General features: G+C 37.1%; 1 protein-coding gene across 1 annotated transcript; it reads left to right on the top strand.

Annotated features, from left to right (window-relative positions):
* The first annotated feature begins 810 nt into the window (after positions 1–810).
* LOC149165923 (uncharacterized) lies at positions 811–1,773 on the top strand. Its single transcript, XM_089431219.1, has one exon. It carries the CDS (start codon positions 826–828, stop codon positions 1,747–1,749), a length of 924 nt encoding a protein of 307 aa, XP_089287345.1. The 5' UTR covers positions 811–825; the 3' UTR covers positions 1,750–1,773.
* Positions 1,774–16,511: the final 14,738 nt, after the last annotated feature.

Genomic DNA, 16,511 nt, shown 5'->3' with positions numbered 1-16,511 from the left:
AAAATTATAATATTTGAAAATATTAAATTGATATAATTTTAATATAAATTTTATTATTATAATAAATATAGTAAAATCTAATATTATTATTAAATTTAATAAACTCACATTAATAAATATTAATATTATTAAATTTAATAAAAACAATTATATATCCAGGGATTTAATCTTTTAAAGCATGATATATCCGGAATTAATAGATCTGTACTAGTATATTTTCAAATAAATATTAAAGATTGAAACTATGCCTAGGCTCTTTGAAACTGGGCTTAGCCTCTTTCCTGTGAGTTTCCGGTAATCTAACTAATTAGATTATTTTTTTTGGCATATTCTGTTTATATTTTGATAAAATTAAGTAAAGCATTTTGTAAATTTAAATTATTTAAGTGTTTCATATGTTTTTGATGGTGTTGAATCCATTTTCACTATCAAATATATGATTAAAATACTGCTTCTACATAATTTTTTGAAATTCTTTTACTCAAATTTTCACTATTTTTAATTTTCCAATCTATTTAATCACCTGAAATTTTTAATAAGATTGAATCCATTTCCACTATCAAATATATGATTAAAACATTCACTCTCCGTAATTTTTTGAAATTCTTTTACCAAATTCCTTAGCTTTCCAGTCAATTCCGCCTACGTCCGCCATATGCTCTACCAGTCAATTCCGCCCACGTCCGCCATATGCTCTACCGTTATGCTCGAAACCAGCCATCTGCCATATCATACCATATGTAGATATATCATATCATATATAGGTAGGTATGTGATAGAAAAGGGAGAATGTTGGAGATCCAAGGGAAGGAAGGGGAGCCGAGAATGTTGGAGATCCAACATTTCAGCCATGGTGAGCACACCCTGCGCTTCGTGTATGGTTGGCGGTACACATGCGATGGCTGCGGAGAAGTCGGTTACGGTTTCAGATACCAGTGCAGTCCGTGTAACTTCACGTTGCACGAATCCTGCGCCCGAGCTCCCAAGTCCATCAGTCATTCCTGTCATCCCCAGCATCCTCTAGTGTTCAGGGAAAAGCCATTGAAATACCATATCGAATGCGACGTTTGCAGAGAGAAAATCTCAGGGTTCGTTTATGAGTGTCGTGGGTGTGACATTGACCTTCATCCATCGTGTGCAAAGTTGCCTCATTCGCTGCTGCATGCTTTGCATCCGCACCACACGCTTCAACTCGTGCCTTCTCACATTACTGAACATGTATGTAATGTATGTGGAGAAGCTTTTACTTCTGACGGAATGCGCTATCGCTGCTGCGAGGGTTCTACGACTTGTGACTTCAATTTACACATCTCCTGCGCGAAACTACCTGTGGATTCGCTGGAAGAGATGAGAATGCAGTCGATATCCCCACTTGAAGTGCCCCGCGTCCACATGTCCATCTCAGCTATCCATTCGCTGACAGAGATGAGAATGTTGTCGATATCGCCACTTGAGCTGGACCGCGGCAACGTTCCCACCTCAACTATGCTGCCGATACTTGGCCCAACAGGAACTGTGTACTCAGGAGCCCCTTCCCCTTTGGGAACTGTGATATACTCGGGAGCTCCTTCAGGAACTGTGAATTCGGGAGCCCCTTCAGTAACAGCTGCGGCAGCGAGAAGCTCTTCATCAACGGGAACGAAAGCGAAGGCGAAAAAGGGTTTGGATGCTCTGGAAAAGGGTTCGGAAGTTCTGGGCTTTACTTCGAATGTTGTTGATACGGTGAATTCCTCATCTCGTAATAACTAACCTATGCTGGCGCATGGATATAAAGCAGACCTGTTGAAATCGTAATTTCAACGCTGCTTACGTACGCAGCCCAAAACCACCAGCATGAAAACCACAAAACCGGCCAGAGCTCATCGCACCGCCTTCCCACGAAAAGCTGTTTCCGTATGTTTTGCTCCGATGCGTTTTGGTGCTGGCACGTGGCTCTCGCCTGACGTAGGCAACTCTGACATATCGGGAGCTATCGTTCACTCATGTGAGGGCTTCCGATATCTTTCTCATCCGTTGGATCTGCTCCACCTTCTCCAACCGTTGATTGTCCGAAGCTGCTCCAAACCTGCATACGGCAAATATTAAATTCATAGCGTGGAGTAAATCTAAGTTTTGTTGACCATACGTTTAATCAATGAAATGTCATAGTGGTAGGTAGTGTATTGAAGTTTTCACATATTGCACGTAAGTTTTTTTTTTATGGAGGTATGGGCGCTTATGCTCATTAATTAAGTTTCGTATGGGATATGGGCACGTTTTAATATTTTTTTATATTTACATACGGCATGTATTGAATGTAAAAAAAAACGTATGTAATAAGTCTTTTATGTTTTGAGTGTTGATTTTTTTTGTATGTATTGCACACGGGAGTAAAAGAAAACTGGTTTTTACGGCAGTGAGAAGAACCAGAGGGTGTATGCACAGCAGTGCACAAATATGTTGTAATGTTTTTGTGTGGGCATTGAAAAATAGAGGTGAAGGAAAACCATGTGTGGTTTTGCAAGTGCATAAAGAAAATAGTGGAGCGCATTTGTAAGTTTGTGTAAATTTTGTTTTTACAGCAGTATGTAAAAATAGTTTCACACCAGTAAATGTGAATGAAGATTTTACACAGCAGTGTAAAAATCATTTTGTAAAAGAGGCAGAGTATTTGTTTTTGGTAAATCCCTCTCAATAAAAGAGGATGTATCAGTTTTTAAATGAATAGAATGTTTTAATGGTGGTGAAATACTCTGTTTCTCAGTGAAATTTTTTTTAAGTCTTCCTGCATAAAAGATCCTGGAGCAAAGTAAAAACAGAGCATTGCCTCTGTGTGTTTGAATATTTGGTTTTTGGTATTTTCCCCATCCAAAAATACCCAACAGTGGTATCAGAGCAGGCTTAGGCTCTTGAAGGTGTTCAAGAAGCTGAAGGGAGAAGGTTGTTGCAGCAGCAAAACCTCTCAGGCAGACAGAAGACTCAGACAACAAAGGAGTCAGGTATTCCAAAAGTTTTTTTTGTGTTGCTGAAGAAACAGTCAGTTGTTTTTAAACATACACAGTCAAGGAATGGCCAGCACAAGCACTGGTATGGGTTTGTTTAACACCCAGCTCCCACAGTTTAATGGGAAGAACTATGACTATTGGTCAATAACTATGAGAGCCCTGTTTGCCTCTCAAGATTTATGGGAAATAGTTGAAGATGGTTTTGAGGAAGTTGCAGATGAAAATGAATTCAATGCACTAACTCAGGGAGAGAAGGATCAGCTGAAGAGCAATAGGAAGAAGGATGCAAAGGCCATTTTATTGTTGCATCTAGCAGTAGACCAGAGTATATTTCCAAGGATAGCAGCAGCTAAAACATCAAATGAAGCATGGAAAACCCTCAAGACAGCCTATCAAGGCATGGAGAGAGTGAAGACAGCAAAGCTACAATTGCTGAGAAAGGATTTTGAGAACTTGAACATGAAGGAGTCAGATAACATTGACTCATTCTTCACTCATGTGATTGGTGTAATCACACAAATGAGAACTCATGGAGAAACCATTGAAGATAGAAGAATAGTGGAGAAAATATTGAGGGTCTTACCCTCAAGATTTGATGCCATAGTCACCACCATTGAAGAGACAAAGGATCTCTCAAACTATTCAGTTGATGAGCTACATGCATCACTGATAACACATGAGCAGAGGTTGAGTAGGAATGAAAACTCATCTCTTGAGCAAGCCTTCAAGACCCAGATGTCCTTTGGAAGAGGAAGAGGTCAAGGAAGAGGAAACCGAAGAGGAAGAGGCAGAAGCCAGAACAGAGGTGGAAGGAACAGCCCATCAAATGCACAAGGAAGAGGCAGCAATCCAAATCAGAACCAAGGCCAAGGCAGCAGCCAACAAGGAGGACAACATCATGCTCAAGGACAAAGGTATGATAAATCTAATGTTCAATGCTATTATTGCAAAAAGTATGGACATTATGCTAGTGATTGTAGAAAGAAACAACATGATATGAACAGCAGACAAAATGCAAATGTTACAAGAGAAAACAGCAGTCAAGAAAATGTCCTGTTAGCTTGTAACATGGCTGAAACACATAGTGAGGACATATGGTTTTTAGACTCAGGTTGCAGCAACCATATGACAGGGAACATAGCCCTCTTTTCAGCCTTAAATCAGAATTTGAAATCAGAGGTCACACTAGGAACTGATAGTAAAGTGTCTGTTATGGGAAAAGGGGAAGTAAAAATATTTACAAAACAAGGAGAAAGGAAAACCATAGCAGATGTCTACTATGTCCCCGGAATGAGATGTAACCTATTGAGTGTTGGACAGCTTATCCAAAAGGGTTACAATGTTTACTTTGAAAATGATGTGTGCACCATCAAGAACATACCACCCAGCAAAAGATGCATTGTTGAAGTGAAGATGACAAGGAACAGGATGTTCCCTCTCCGGATCAGGGCAGAGTTGAAGAACAAAAGGGAAATGGCAGCAGTCACCCAAGAGGCTTTCCTAAGCGTGCCAAAGGATGAGAACTGGTTATGGCACTTGAGATTCGGGCATCTAAATTTTGGAGGTCTAAACTTATTGAGCAGAAAAGGAATGGTAAAGGGATTACCATTGATAGAGAAACCGGACAGCCTATGTGAAGGCTGCATTTTGGGAAAACAACACAGAGAAAGTTTTCCATCAGGGAAGAGCATAAGGGCAAAGACACCCTTAGAGATTATCCACTCAGATTTGTGTGGACCAATGCAAGCTCCAACATTAGCTGGCAACCAATATTTCCTAACATTCATTGATGATTGTACAAGAAAGACCTGGATATATTTCCTTAAAAACAAAAGTGAAGTGTTTGAGAAATTCCAAAACTTCAAGGCATTTGTTGAAAACCAAAGTGGGCTGCACATTAAAGTTTTGAGAACTGATAGAGGAGGTGAGTATATCTCCAAGGAATTCCTAAGATTCTGTAGAGAAAATGGAATTCATAAACAGTTTACAACTCGGTACACCCCACAGCAAAATGGAGTTGTTGAAAGGAAGAACAGGACCATCATGGATATGGCGAGGAGCATGTTGAAGGCAAAGCATTTGCCAAATGAGTATTGGGCTGAAGCTGTACATTGTGCAGTTTATATATTGAACAGGTGTCCTACAAAAGCAGTCTTGAACAAAGTGCCAGAAGAGGCATGGAGTGGAAGAAAGCAAGGAGTCACCCACATGAGAGTTTTTGGGTGTGTGGCCTACGCACACATTCCGGATCAGCTAAGGAGAAAGTTGGACAACAAAGAGGAGAAATGCATCTTCATTGGATACAGTGATGAATCCAAAGCCTACAGGCTGTACATTCCATCTACCAAGAAGTTCTTTGTCAGCAGGGATGTTCAATTCATTGAAGAGGAAGCTTGGGATGGAAGCATAGAGAAAACAGTGAATGTCAAGAACTGTTTGTCTCATGATGAAGATGAAGAGGAAGTGGCTGAAGTACATCCCCAAACAGCAGCGCCAACACAAGGACAGTAAGGGACACCATTGAGGCCAACACAAGGACAGCAAGGAACACCATTGAGGATCAATGAGAGTGTTTCTCCGAGCACACCACAAGGAGGAAATTCAAGTGCATCTTCAAGCACTTGCACACCAAGTGAACGAGGTAAGAAGTTTAGAAATCTAAGTGACATTTATGATGAAGGAATGAATTCCTTATTTGCCTTGTATTGTCATGTTGATGATCTTATTCATTTCGAGGATGCAATCAAAGATAGGAAATGGATAGAAGCTATGAATGAGGAAATTAATGCCATAGAGAGAAACAAAACATGGGATTTGGTAGAGCTACCGAAAGGCAAAGAAGTCATTGGTGTGAAATGGGTCTATAAGACCAAGAGCAATGCTAAAGGCAAGATTGAAAGGCACAAGGCAAGGCTGGTTGTCAAAGGGTACAAGTAGCAGTATGGGAGAGATTATGAGGAGACTTTCGCACCGGTTGCAAGAATGGAAACCGTGAGAGCAGTGTTGTCCATAGCAGCACAAAACAAATGGAAAGTCTATCAAATGGATGTGAAATCAGCATTCCTAAATGGAGTGTTAATGGAAGAGGTCTATGTGGAACAGCCTCTCGGATATGAGAAGAAAGGTGAAGAGCACAAAGTGTGCAAGTTGAAGAAAGCTCTTTATGGGCTGAAGCAAGCGCCAAGAGCATGGTACAGCAGGATAGATTCATATCTATTGGATAATGAATTCGACAAGTGTGAAGGAGAACCCACAGTCTACATCAAGGAAAAGGATGGTAAAATTTTAATTGTTGTCTTGTATGTAGATGATGTTATTTTCACTGGAAATGATATTTATCTTATTGAGAATTTTAAATCAGTCATGAAGGATGAATTTGAAATGACTGATATGGGTTTCTTGAGATACTTCTTAGGCATAGAAGTAGAGCAAAATGAAAAAGGGATTTTTATATCTCAAGCAAGATATGTAAATCAAATTTTGAGCAGATTTAAGATGGAAGAATGCAAGGCAGCAATCACTCCCACAGTGATGGGATTAAAGCTCAGCAGAGAGGACAGCAGCAAGGATTTTGATCCTAGCTTGTATAAAAGCATTGTGGGCAGCCTTATGTATTTAACAGCAACTAGGCCTGATTTAATGTATGCTGTTAGTTTAATTTCCAGATTTATGGAGAGGCCAAAGGAGGCACATTGGCAGGCAGCAAAGAGAATTTTGAGATATGTCAAAGGCACTAAAATGTTTGGAATTCTATATCATGCCTCAGAACATTCAGATTTGGTTGGGTACACAGATAGCGATTGGGCTGGAAGTGTAGATGATCGGAAGAGCACTTCCGGTTATGTATTTCATATGGGTTCAGGAGCTATTTCATGGGCTTCTAAGACGCAGTCCATTGTAGCATTGTCTACAGCAGAGGCTGAATATGTGGCAGCTACAGCAGCAGCATGTCAAGCAGTGTGGATGAGAAGAATGTTGAGAAGCTTAGGCCAAGAGCAGGCAAAAGCGACAGTGATCTTTTGTGACAATAGCTCAGCTATTGCATTGTCAAAGAATTCAGTGTTTCATAAGAGAACGAAACACATTGATACAAGGTTTCACTACATCAGAGAATTGGTGAACAATGGAGAAATTGTCTTGGAACATTGCAGGACTCAAGAACAGGTTGCAGACATCTTGACAAAGCCACTTGATCAGAAAAGCTTTGAATTTTTGAGGAAGTGTCTCTGTATGACCGAATGCCCAGCTGTTGAAATTAAAGGGGAGTGTTGAAATCGTAATTTCAACGCTGCTTACGTACGCAGCCCAAAACCACCATCATGAAAACCACAAAACCGGCCAGAGCTCATCGCACCGCCTTCCCACGAAAAGCTGTTTCCGTATGTTTTGTTCCGATGCGTTTTGGTGCTGGCACGTGGCTCTCGCCTGACGTAGGCAACTCTGACATATCGGGAGCTATCGTTCACTCATGTGAGGGCTTCCGATATCTTTCTCGTCCGTTGGATTTGCTCCACCTTCTCCAACCGTTGATTGTCCGAAGCTTCTCCAAACCTGCATACGGCAAATATTAAATTCATAGCGTGGAGTAAATCTAAGTTTTGTTGACCATACGTTTAATCAATGAAATGTCATAGTGGTAGGTAGTGTATTGAAGTTTTCACATATTGCACGTAAGTTTTTTTATGGAGGCATGGGCGCATATGCTCATTAATTAAGTTTCGTATGGGATATGGGCACGTTTTAATATTTTTTTATATTTACATACGGCATGTATTGAATGTAAAAAAAAACATATGTAATAAGTCTTTTATGTTTTGAGTGTTGATTTTTTTTGTATGTATTGCACACGGGAGTAAAAGAAAACTGGTTTTTACGGTAGTGAGAAGAACCAGAGGGTGTATGCAAAGCAGTGCACAAATATGTTGTAATGTTTTTGTGTGGGCATTGAAAAATAGAGGTGAAGGAAAACCATGTGTGGTTTTGCAAGTGCATAAAGAAAATAGTGGAGCGCATTTGTAAGTTTGTGTAAATTTTGTTTTTACAGCAGTATGTAAAAATAGTTTCACACCAGTAAATGTGAATGAAGATTTTACACAGCAGTGTAAAAATCATTTTGTAAAAGAAGCAGAGTATTTGTTTTTGGTAAATCCCTCTCAGTAAAAGAGGATGTATCAGTTTTTAAATGAATAGAATGTTTTAATGGTGGTGAAGTACTCTGTTTCTCAGTGAAATTTTTTTTAAGTCTTCCTGCATAAAAGATCCTGGAGCAAAGTAAAAACAGAGCATTGCCTCTATGTGTTTGAATATTTGGTTTTTGGTATTTTCCCCATCCAAAAATACCCAACAAGACCATCCGAAAGTATTTTACGCATATGTTACCGAATAAAATAAAACAATTGTTGCCGCAGTGGTTATACTATGTACTTTTTGGACATTTGAAAGTTTTATGGCTTATGCATTAGTTTTATGTTAAGCTGCGTTTCGCACATGGTTTTTCGAACCATGGCTTTTGAAAAACCAAAGCTCTTTTACAGAACGTATATACAGAGGGATTTTACCGAAGCTCTTTTACAAAACGTATATACATAGGAGGGTTTTTGCTTGTATTAGCGGCTGGGAGATTTCATGAAATATGATAATGATATTTTGTTTGTTCGGATGATTATGATATTTGAGTTTTCATTTGCCATTTTATTTGGTGTTGAAGTTTTAATGTTGCATTAACCCGTGATTATGATAAGTTTTAATGCTGTGATTATGAATTTTTATATGGTTTTTTTTAAAGTAGAATGTAGATTGTTAGTTTTACATTGTTGTGAAATTATTTTGCTCTTAATTGTTATTTTTCTTTTAATTTTTAAAGTTCAGTTTTTTTTGGAAGGGTAACTGAATATAAGTATATTTTGGAATAGTTTAATTTTCAAATTTTTTTATAATAGAAGTTAGTATTTCTCCATGTTAAATTTGACATGTCAGTTTATATTTTAGTTTTTCCATATTTTATATATGGTTGTAAGTTGTTTAGTTCACATACTTATTTTTATTTAGTTTATAGATTTTGTTATTTTTGGTATTTTTTGAAAGAAATTTTTAGTAGTTTTTTTTCTTTTAGAGGATGGTTCAATACAAATTTATTTTGGAATACTTCACCTTACATGTTCTTGTAACATAAGCCACTATTTCAATATATTAATTTCAATGTTAGTTTATATTTTAAATTTTTGGTCGCTGATATTTGGTGACACTTTGCTTAGTTGGTATGTTAGTTCATTTTTATTTATTTAGCTCATACATTTTACTTCTTTTTAGTTGATTTTTGAAAGGAACTCTTTAACTTTTTAATTTTTCACCATTTTTTTTAAGAGGGTGGTTCAATACAAACATATTTTAGAATACCCAAACTTACAGATTCTTGCAAGGAAAGCTAGTATTTCAAGATATTAAGTAGCCTGCTAGTTCATATTTTAGTTCTTTTTAGTTGATTTTTGAAAGGAACTCTTTAACTTTTTAATTTTTTACTTTTTTTTTAAGAGTGTGATTCCATACAAACATATTTTAGAATACCCCAATTTACAGATTCTTGCAAGGAAAACTAGTATTTCAAGATACTAAGTGGCATGCTAGTTCACATTTTAGTTTTTTGGTATTTTGCAGTTGGTTGCACCTTGCTTAGTTGGCATATTAGTTCATTTTTATTTGGCTTGTAAATTTTTCTCTTTCTAGTCTATTTTTAAAACTCTTACATGGTTTAGTTTTTCACTGTTCCTTTTTAAAGATGGTTGAACACATACATATATTTGATTGAATACCCCAACTTGCATATTCATGTAGGGGAAACTAGTTTTTCAAGATCTTAATTGACATGCAAGTTCACATTTTAGTTTCATAGTTGTCCATTGCTTAGTTGGCATGTTGGTTCATTTCTATTTAACTTGTAAATTTTGCTTCTTTTCAGTTGATTTTTAGATCCCTTTATTGTTTTAGCGTTTTAACTTTTCTTTTTATAGATGGGTGAATATAAACATATTTTGGAATAACCCAACTTACACTTTCACGTAAGAGAAGCTAGTGTTTCAACATACTAATTGGCATGATAGTTCATGTTTTAGTTTCTTAGTAGTTACATAAATAGATTTTTAGGGAGCAGTTATCATATAAAAGTAATTCATATATTGTTATTCAAAACCAAATTACACTCCACATATATAGTGCCTATGAGATCCAACAAAGGCATCATATAAAAGTAATTCATATATTGTTATTCAAAATCAAATTACACTCCACATATATAGTGCCTATGAAATCCAACAAATTCCAAGCAAGGAGAATATTGTTGAACAACCAAATCTAACCAACAACCCAATCCTACCTATATATTATTATAAGATTTATTCCAAGTACACATATAAATCACATATGTCCGATATGTTCTTCATCAATAATTACATCCACTATGGAATTTTGTAAACACCGCTCATCACCACATGACCTCCATTTAAAACATAATTGTTTGTGACCATTGTTGAAGAACTTTGAAGAATTGACACTTCTTGATCTCCCAAAGGATGATCTTGGTATTGAACTACTCTATGGAAAAACTCCCATATATCCAAATGCAACTAAATACAATTTTGATAGTTTTATAGGTGAGTTGTCTGGGCACTCAGTGTATTCAACAATGAATTATACAACTAATATTTCTAACACACAAGGATCTCATAAAAAGAATTTGTAACTGGTGCTTTTGAAGCCCAAAGCAAAACAAGACCATTCAACATATAAATAACTCACATAATTAAATTAATGTTATTTTCTCTTGGTATCAAAAAAACGTCGAGAACTACTAATTTAATTATATTACTTTCTTTATCAATTGAGTTTTGACCTTTTTACCACTAGAATTAATAATAAATAGAAAACCAACCAACATTGTTTGTTGTTATCGGGAATAAAGAAGTCACCATGTCTCTCCTTTAATATCTCATCTCTAAGTTCACCACCAAAGAACACCAAGAACCACTAATTTAATTATATTACTTTGTTTATCAATTAAGTTTTCACCATTTTACAACTAGAATTAATAAGAAATGGAAAACCGACCAACATCGTTCGTTGTTATCCTAGCATAAAGAAGTCACCATGTCCCTCCTTTAATACCCCATCTCCAAGTTCACCACCAACGGCCCAAGCCGGTTAATGCTACCATTGGTGCTTTTTGAAACTACAAATTGCTCCCAACACTGCGCTATCAACTATTCACTGAGAACTCTATTGGTAGTTGGTTTCTTAAAAGGTAAAGGCTTGTGCACTAGATTCCACCTTAACATGTTAACTATTTCGAAACCTCTGAAATGTGGCGAAACCAGGGAAAAACCGATCCAGAAAGCAGCAAAGGCTCAACTAACTCCAATGTGGCACAAATTGGAATATCATATCCACCTCAGGTTTACAATTAGTAATCGCCCTAAAATATGAGCCCCGCGTGCGATGAGTCAACAAAAGTACACAAAAATAGTTCTCCTCCTTTACCTGGGCTTTATCGTTCTGCATCAAAGTGCTTCCACAATGGCTCAACATAGACAGACATTGAATTTTAATGCAATGGATCTGCATCTCAACTCGATTGCTTCATACGCATATGACTCCTCAGTCACCAAGTTACTCTAGCTATAAAAAGACACAATCTATATTTCCCCATACAAACACGTACTCTGCACATATGAGTGACGCAATTGCTTCCAATCTATAGCGAGTATCCACATCTTTGTGTGCTAATCGCATAATTCAGGAAGAAGAAAAAAAATGTAGAGAAATGCATTCTCGTACCATACTATCCACAGGAAAATTTTTACAATACTATTGGTGCTCAGAGTGTTTGGAAGTGAGCCTGCTCAAAGTGCGCCCTTTCCTGTAGAACGCTTTGAAATTGCTGGAATTGATCAGAAGGGCCTTATCGGAATCCTCTAGTGCCTAGTTGCCCACTCTCAGAGCTCTGAAATAGAAGACAGTGACAGGGACGTTCTTGTCGGGGTCGGATTTGTGCAAATTGGGGCCCTTGGTTGTGACCTCATATGCACTAAGCAAGGCAAGGACACCCCTAGGCTGTGGTCAATAACGGTTATCAATGTTCTCCTTTCTACGTATGTTCATTCACGAGGCGGCGGAACTTGTTTGACAAACACGAAACTCAACCCAAAACACATAATTGCACACAACAACCTTTGACCTAATGTTAGTCTATGTACACTAGGGGAACCTTTGACCTACTCTTAGTCTATGTACACTAGGGGTTTAATTTTCAGAATTCTTCCATCCTCTTGGGTCCTCACATAAAGGAATCAAGCCTCATACAAGCTCTGATACCAAAATAGATTTTTGAGTAGTCATAATGCACATATCACACAAAAATAATTCATGTATTGTTATTTAAAACTAAATTAAATTCCACATATATAGTGTCTATGAGATCCCATAGATTCTAGAAAGGGAGAATATTATTGAACAACCGAATGATGGCTGCTATCTCAACAAACCACAGTGCTGGAACAGGGGAAATCAAGGATCTTTTTGGGAAATCAGGGATCTTTTTGGAAAATCGCTCACGAGTTACCAAATAGACCTTGCTTTGCACAAAAACTTAGAATTTTGAATTTCGTCTACTTTTGATCTAAAATTGACCCGTAAATTTGATGACAGTTTTCCCTTACGAATTTTCTTTCCTATGTTGGCTTGATACATAGTGCTCTGTATTTTTGAATATGTAATGTAAATGACTATTTCCAATACACAGTGTTGGATGCAAAAGCACTAGATTAGAAGATTAACTAAATGTGATTCTCCAGATTTTCATTTAAATGTAAATAACATAGAAAATACAGTGCATGAATTCCTCATTCAACACAACAATTTAAAATCAAAATCAATTTCAATCTCCAGATATTAATATTATGGTTCACAAACCTCACAAGTGCATATGCAAATAACTCTCGGTCACACACTTACAAATTTCAATTTGTTGATAAAAAAACATTGGTCTAAGAAATGTTGTTCAGTGAACTTCAATCTCAAAAAAAAAAAAAAAATAGTGTATCTCTCTTCCACACCAAAACTTCGAGCCCAAAAATTTTCCTCCTCTCTCCAAAAAACTAAAAGCCACTGTCCAAGAAATGAATTCATGAATGTGAACCAATTTCCCTTAGCCTTAACTACCAACTAATTATAAAATCATTTCTTTTAACTAGATATTCCTAAGTAATCTTAACTGAATATCAAAAACTTTTCACAAAAAAACTTTAAAATGTTTTAGCCTTGACATGTGATCAATCCATCACATTGCTAAGCTCTTGGTCTGACTTTAATAACTTACCATTTTTATGTGTTTGGCCTAATGCAACTGCATCAGACTCCCCAAGAAAGAAAATTTTATGAGCTCCTGCTCATAATATCTTCTGTAGAATGACCTGCTTTCTATATTGCTGCTTCACCCATCCAAGTAGAATCCTCCATCGGACGGTCTTTCCACTTCACAAGATATTGCAAGTATTATTTCTTTATGATCTTCTTGAAAACACGTGTATCCAAAATCTTTTCAGTGTCTAAACTCTTGTCCACACGTATTTTCTTCAACCACTGTTGTTCATTTCTGTCATCCTAGTCAAGATTCCCGGACACTTAATCCGAATCACCAACTATGTAGGGATACAAATCCGCTACATTAAAAATGGGTGAAATGCCAATTCTTAGAGGGAACTCCAGCTCATAAGCATTCGATGGAAACTTGTGGAGGATCTTACAAGGTCTTATCTTCTTCATTTTCAATTTGTTATATTCTCCCCTCAGAAACCTCTCTTTTCTTAGGTGAGCTAGGACTACATCTCCCACTTCAAAGTTTACTTCTTTCCTGTGTACATTTTATTTTTGCTTGTATCTTGTAATCTTTGTTTTACATGCTCGTGCAACTCATTCATGGTTGTTGCAAAATCCTCTCCATCAACACTTCTGTGCTCAAGCTTTCCCAAGTCTCTTAGCTCACAAATTCCCCTCGAATGCATGTCGTACAAGATTTGAAATGTAATGTTTCATGTGCTCCTATTTGGGGAGTCATTATATGCAAACTCAGCCTGGGCCAGCATATGATCCCATTGCTTTGGTTGGTCACCCACTAAACTCCTCAATAAATTACCCAAACTTCTGTTTACAACCTTTGTTTTTCCATCAGATTGTGGATGATAGGCTGAGCGAAAGTTTAGCTTAGTTCCAATTTTCTTCCACAAGGTCCTCCAGAGATTTCCGGTAAATATTGTGTCCCTGTTAGAGATTATACTTTTTGGCAAACCATGCAACCGAGCAATATCATCAAAAAACAAATTAGCCACATGGGTAGAATCACTAGTTTTGAAACACGGAATGAAATGAGCCATCTTAATAAATCTATCTACAACTACAAGGGTTGAACCATTACCTCGTCGAGTTCTCGGTAAGCACAGAACAAATTCCATACTCATTGAATCCCAAGGTCTATTGGGAATGGGTAATGGCATGTACAGTCCAACATTTTGACTTCTCCCTTTCGTATGTTGACATACCCTTCACTTACTCATATACCTTTGTACATTTGCCTTCATCTTAGGCCAAAACTAGAAGTGACCCAGTGGCCCAAGTGTTTTCTCAACACGAAAGTGTCCATCCAACCCACCATTATGCTTTTTTTGAACCAAGTATTCTCTCATTGAATAATTGGGAATACATAGATGATTGTTCTTTCCTACAACATAAACTCTTTCCATGGACTTTTGTCCCTATTGACTAGATTTTTACGCGCTGCAAAAGCTTCTTTAAAATTAGCGTCAATGTCATACAAGTCCTTCAAATAATCAAAGCCTAAAATTTGTATTTGACTTTCTTGCATAATTAAACATATCCTATTCAAGGCATCAACTACCTTATTTGCCTTCCCACTAATTTGCTTCAAAACAAAAGTGAATTTTGAAGGAACTCCAACCACTTCGCATCTTTATGATTTAACTTATGTTGCGGCATAATGTATTGTACGATAGAATTATCCATGTATAGAACAATCTCGTTAGGCATCAAGTAATGTCTTCAATGCTCCAAACCTTGAACCACTGCATAAAATTATTTTTCGTAGCAAGAGTATTTCTGTTTTGACTCATTTAACTTCTCGCTGAAATATGCAACTGTCTTATCTTCTTGGCTCAGTACAGCTCCAATGGTTGTCCCACTAGCATCACATCTCACTTGAAAGCGATGATTGAAGTCTGGCAACTTCAACACCGATGTCTTAGTGGTCTTCTTCAATAGTTGAATTTTTTTATGCTTTTGTTGTCCAATAAAATGGTTGCCCATTCTTCTTGATGGTGTCAATAATAGGTGCACAAATGCCACTAAAATTCCTGATAAATTTGTTGTAGAATCTGGTTAAGCCATGAAAACTTCTCATCTGAAAAATGTTCTTAGGTGAGGGCCAATTTATAATTGTCTCTATCTTCTCCGGATCCATTTTCAAGTCATCCTTAAAAATGACAAACCAAAGTATACAAGCTCACTCTTCATAAAATAACACTTCTTCATGTTAATCAATAGCTTTTCTTGTTGCAATGTCTCGAAAACATACTTCAAATGTCTTAAGTGCTTTAGTTTCACTGAAAATTAAAATGCCATCCAAGTAAACAATAACAAAATTACCAATGAACTCCTTTAAGACTTATTCATCAGCGGCATAAAGGTACTAGGTGCATTTAACAAACCAAATGGCACGACTATCCACTTGTACAAGCCTTCATTGGTCTTGAAAGCTGTCTTCCACTCGTCTCATTTTCTGATCCGAATTTGATGCTAACTACTTTTTAGGGCAATTTTTGAGAAGTAAGTTTCTCCACCCAAGCAATCCATCATATCATTCATCTGTGGTAATGGAAACTTGTAACGAAAGGTGATCTTGTTGATTTCTCTAGAGTTAGTGCACATTCTCCATTCTCCACCCTTCTTTGGACTTAGTACTGTAGGTAGGGCACACAGACTAAAACTCTCTTATTAGTCCTTTGTCCAACAATTCTTCGACTTGATTCCTCACTTCCTCATTCTCTTTAAGTGTCATTCGATATGCAACCTTGTTCAAAAAACTTGCGCCCGATATCAAGTCTATGTGATCACTGATGTCTCTTTTGGGTGGCAATTCACTTGGTAATTCATCAACTACATTATCATGAAACTCATTTAACATCTCCTGAACTTCAATCGATAAATCTACAATCTCAGTGTGCAGAATTACTACCTTTGGCTTGCAAAACCACTGCATAGCTTCCCTCTTTTTCTTCCATCTATTGTAGAAACTCCTTTCCACTAAGTAGCAGTGCTTTTGCGTTGCTTGTTTCAGTTGTACCTACCTCTTTCAATGGTACAAGAGTGCGCTTGATGCCATCTTTTTCGAACTTATAACAATTTTTCTCTCCATCATGTGTCACCTTCTTATCAAAATGCCATGGGCGACCCAAATGAATGTGACAA

The sequence above is a fragment of the Pinus tabuliformis genome, chromosome 5_1 (assembly GCF_031772625.1).
Source record: "Pinus tabuliformis cultivar Carrire ecotype Pingquan chromosome 5_1, CPIR1, whole genome shotgun sequence".
Lineage (NCBI taxonomy): Eukaryota > Viridiplantae > Streptophyta > Pinopsida > Pinales > Pinaceae > Pinus > Pinus tabuliformis.
The sequence above is the reverse complement of the archived record's forward strand: the minus strand, read 5'-3'. Positions and strand labels throughout refer to the sequence as shown.

Coding starts and splice junctions, on each gene's coding strand:
- LOC149165923 (XM_089431219.1), top strand. CDS start 826: ATGTTGGAGATCCAACATTTCAGCCATGGTGAGCACACCCTGCGCTTC.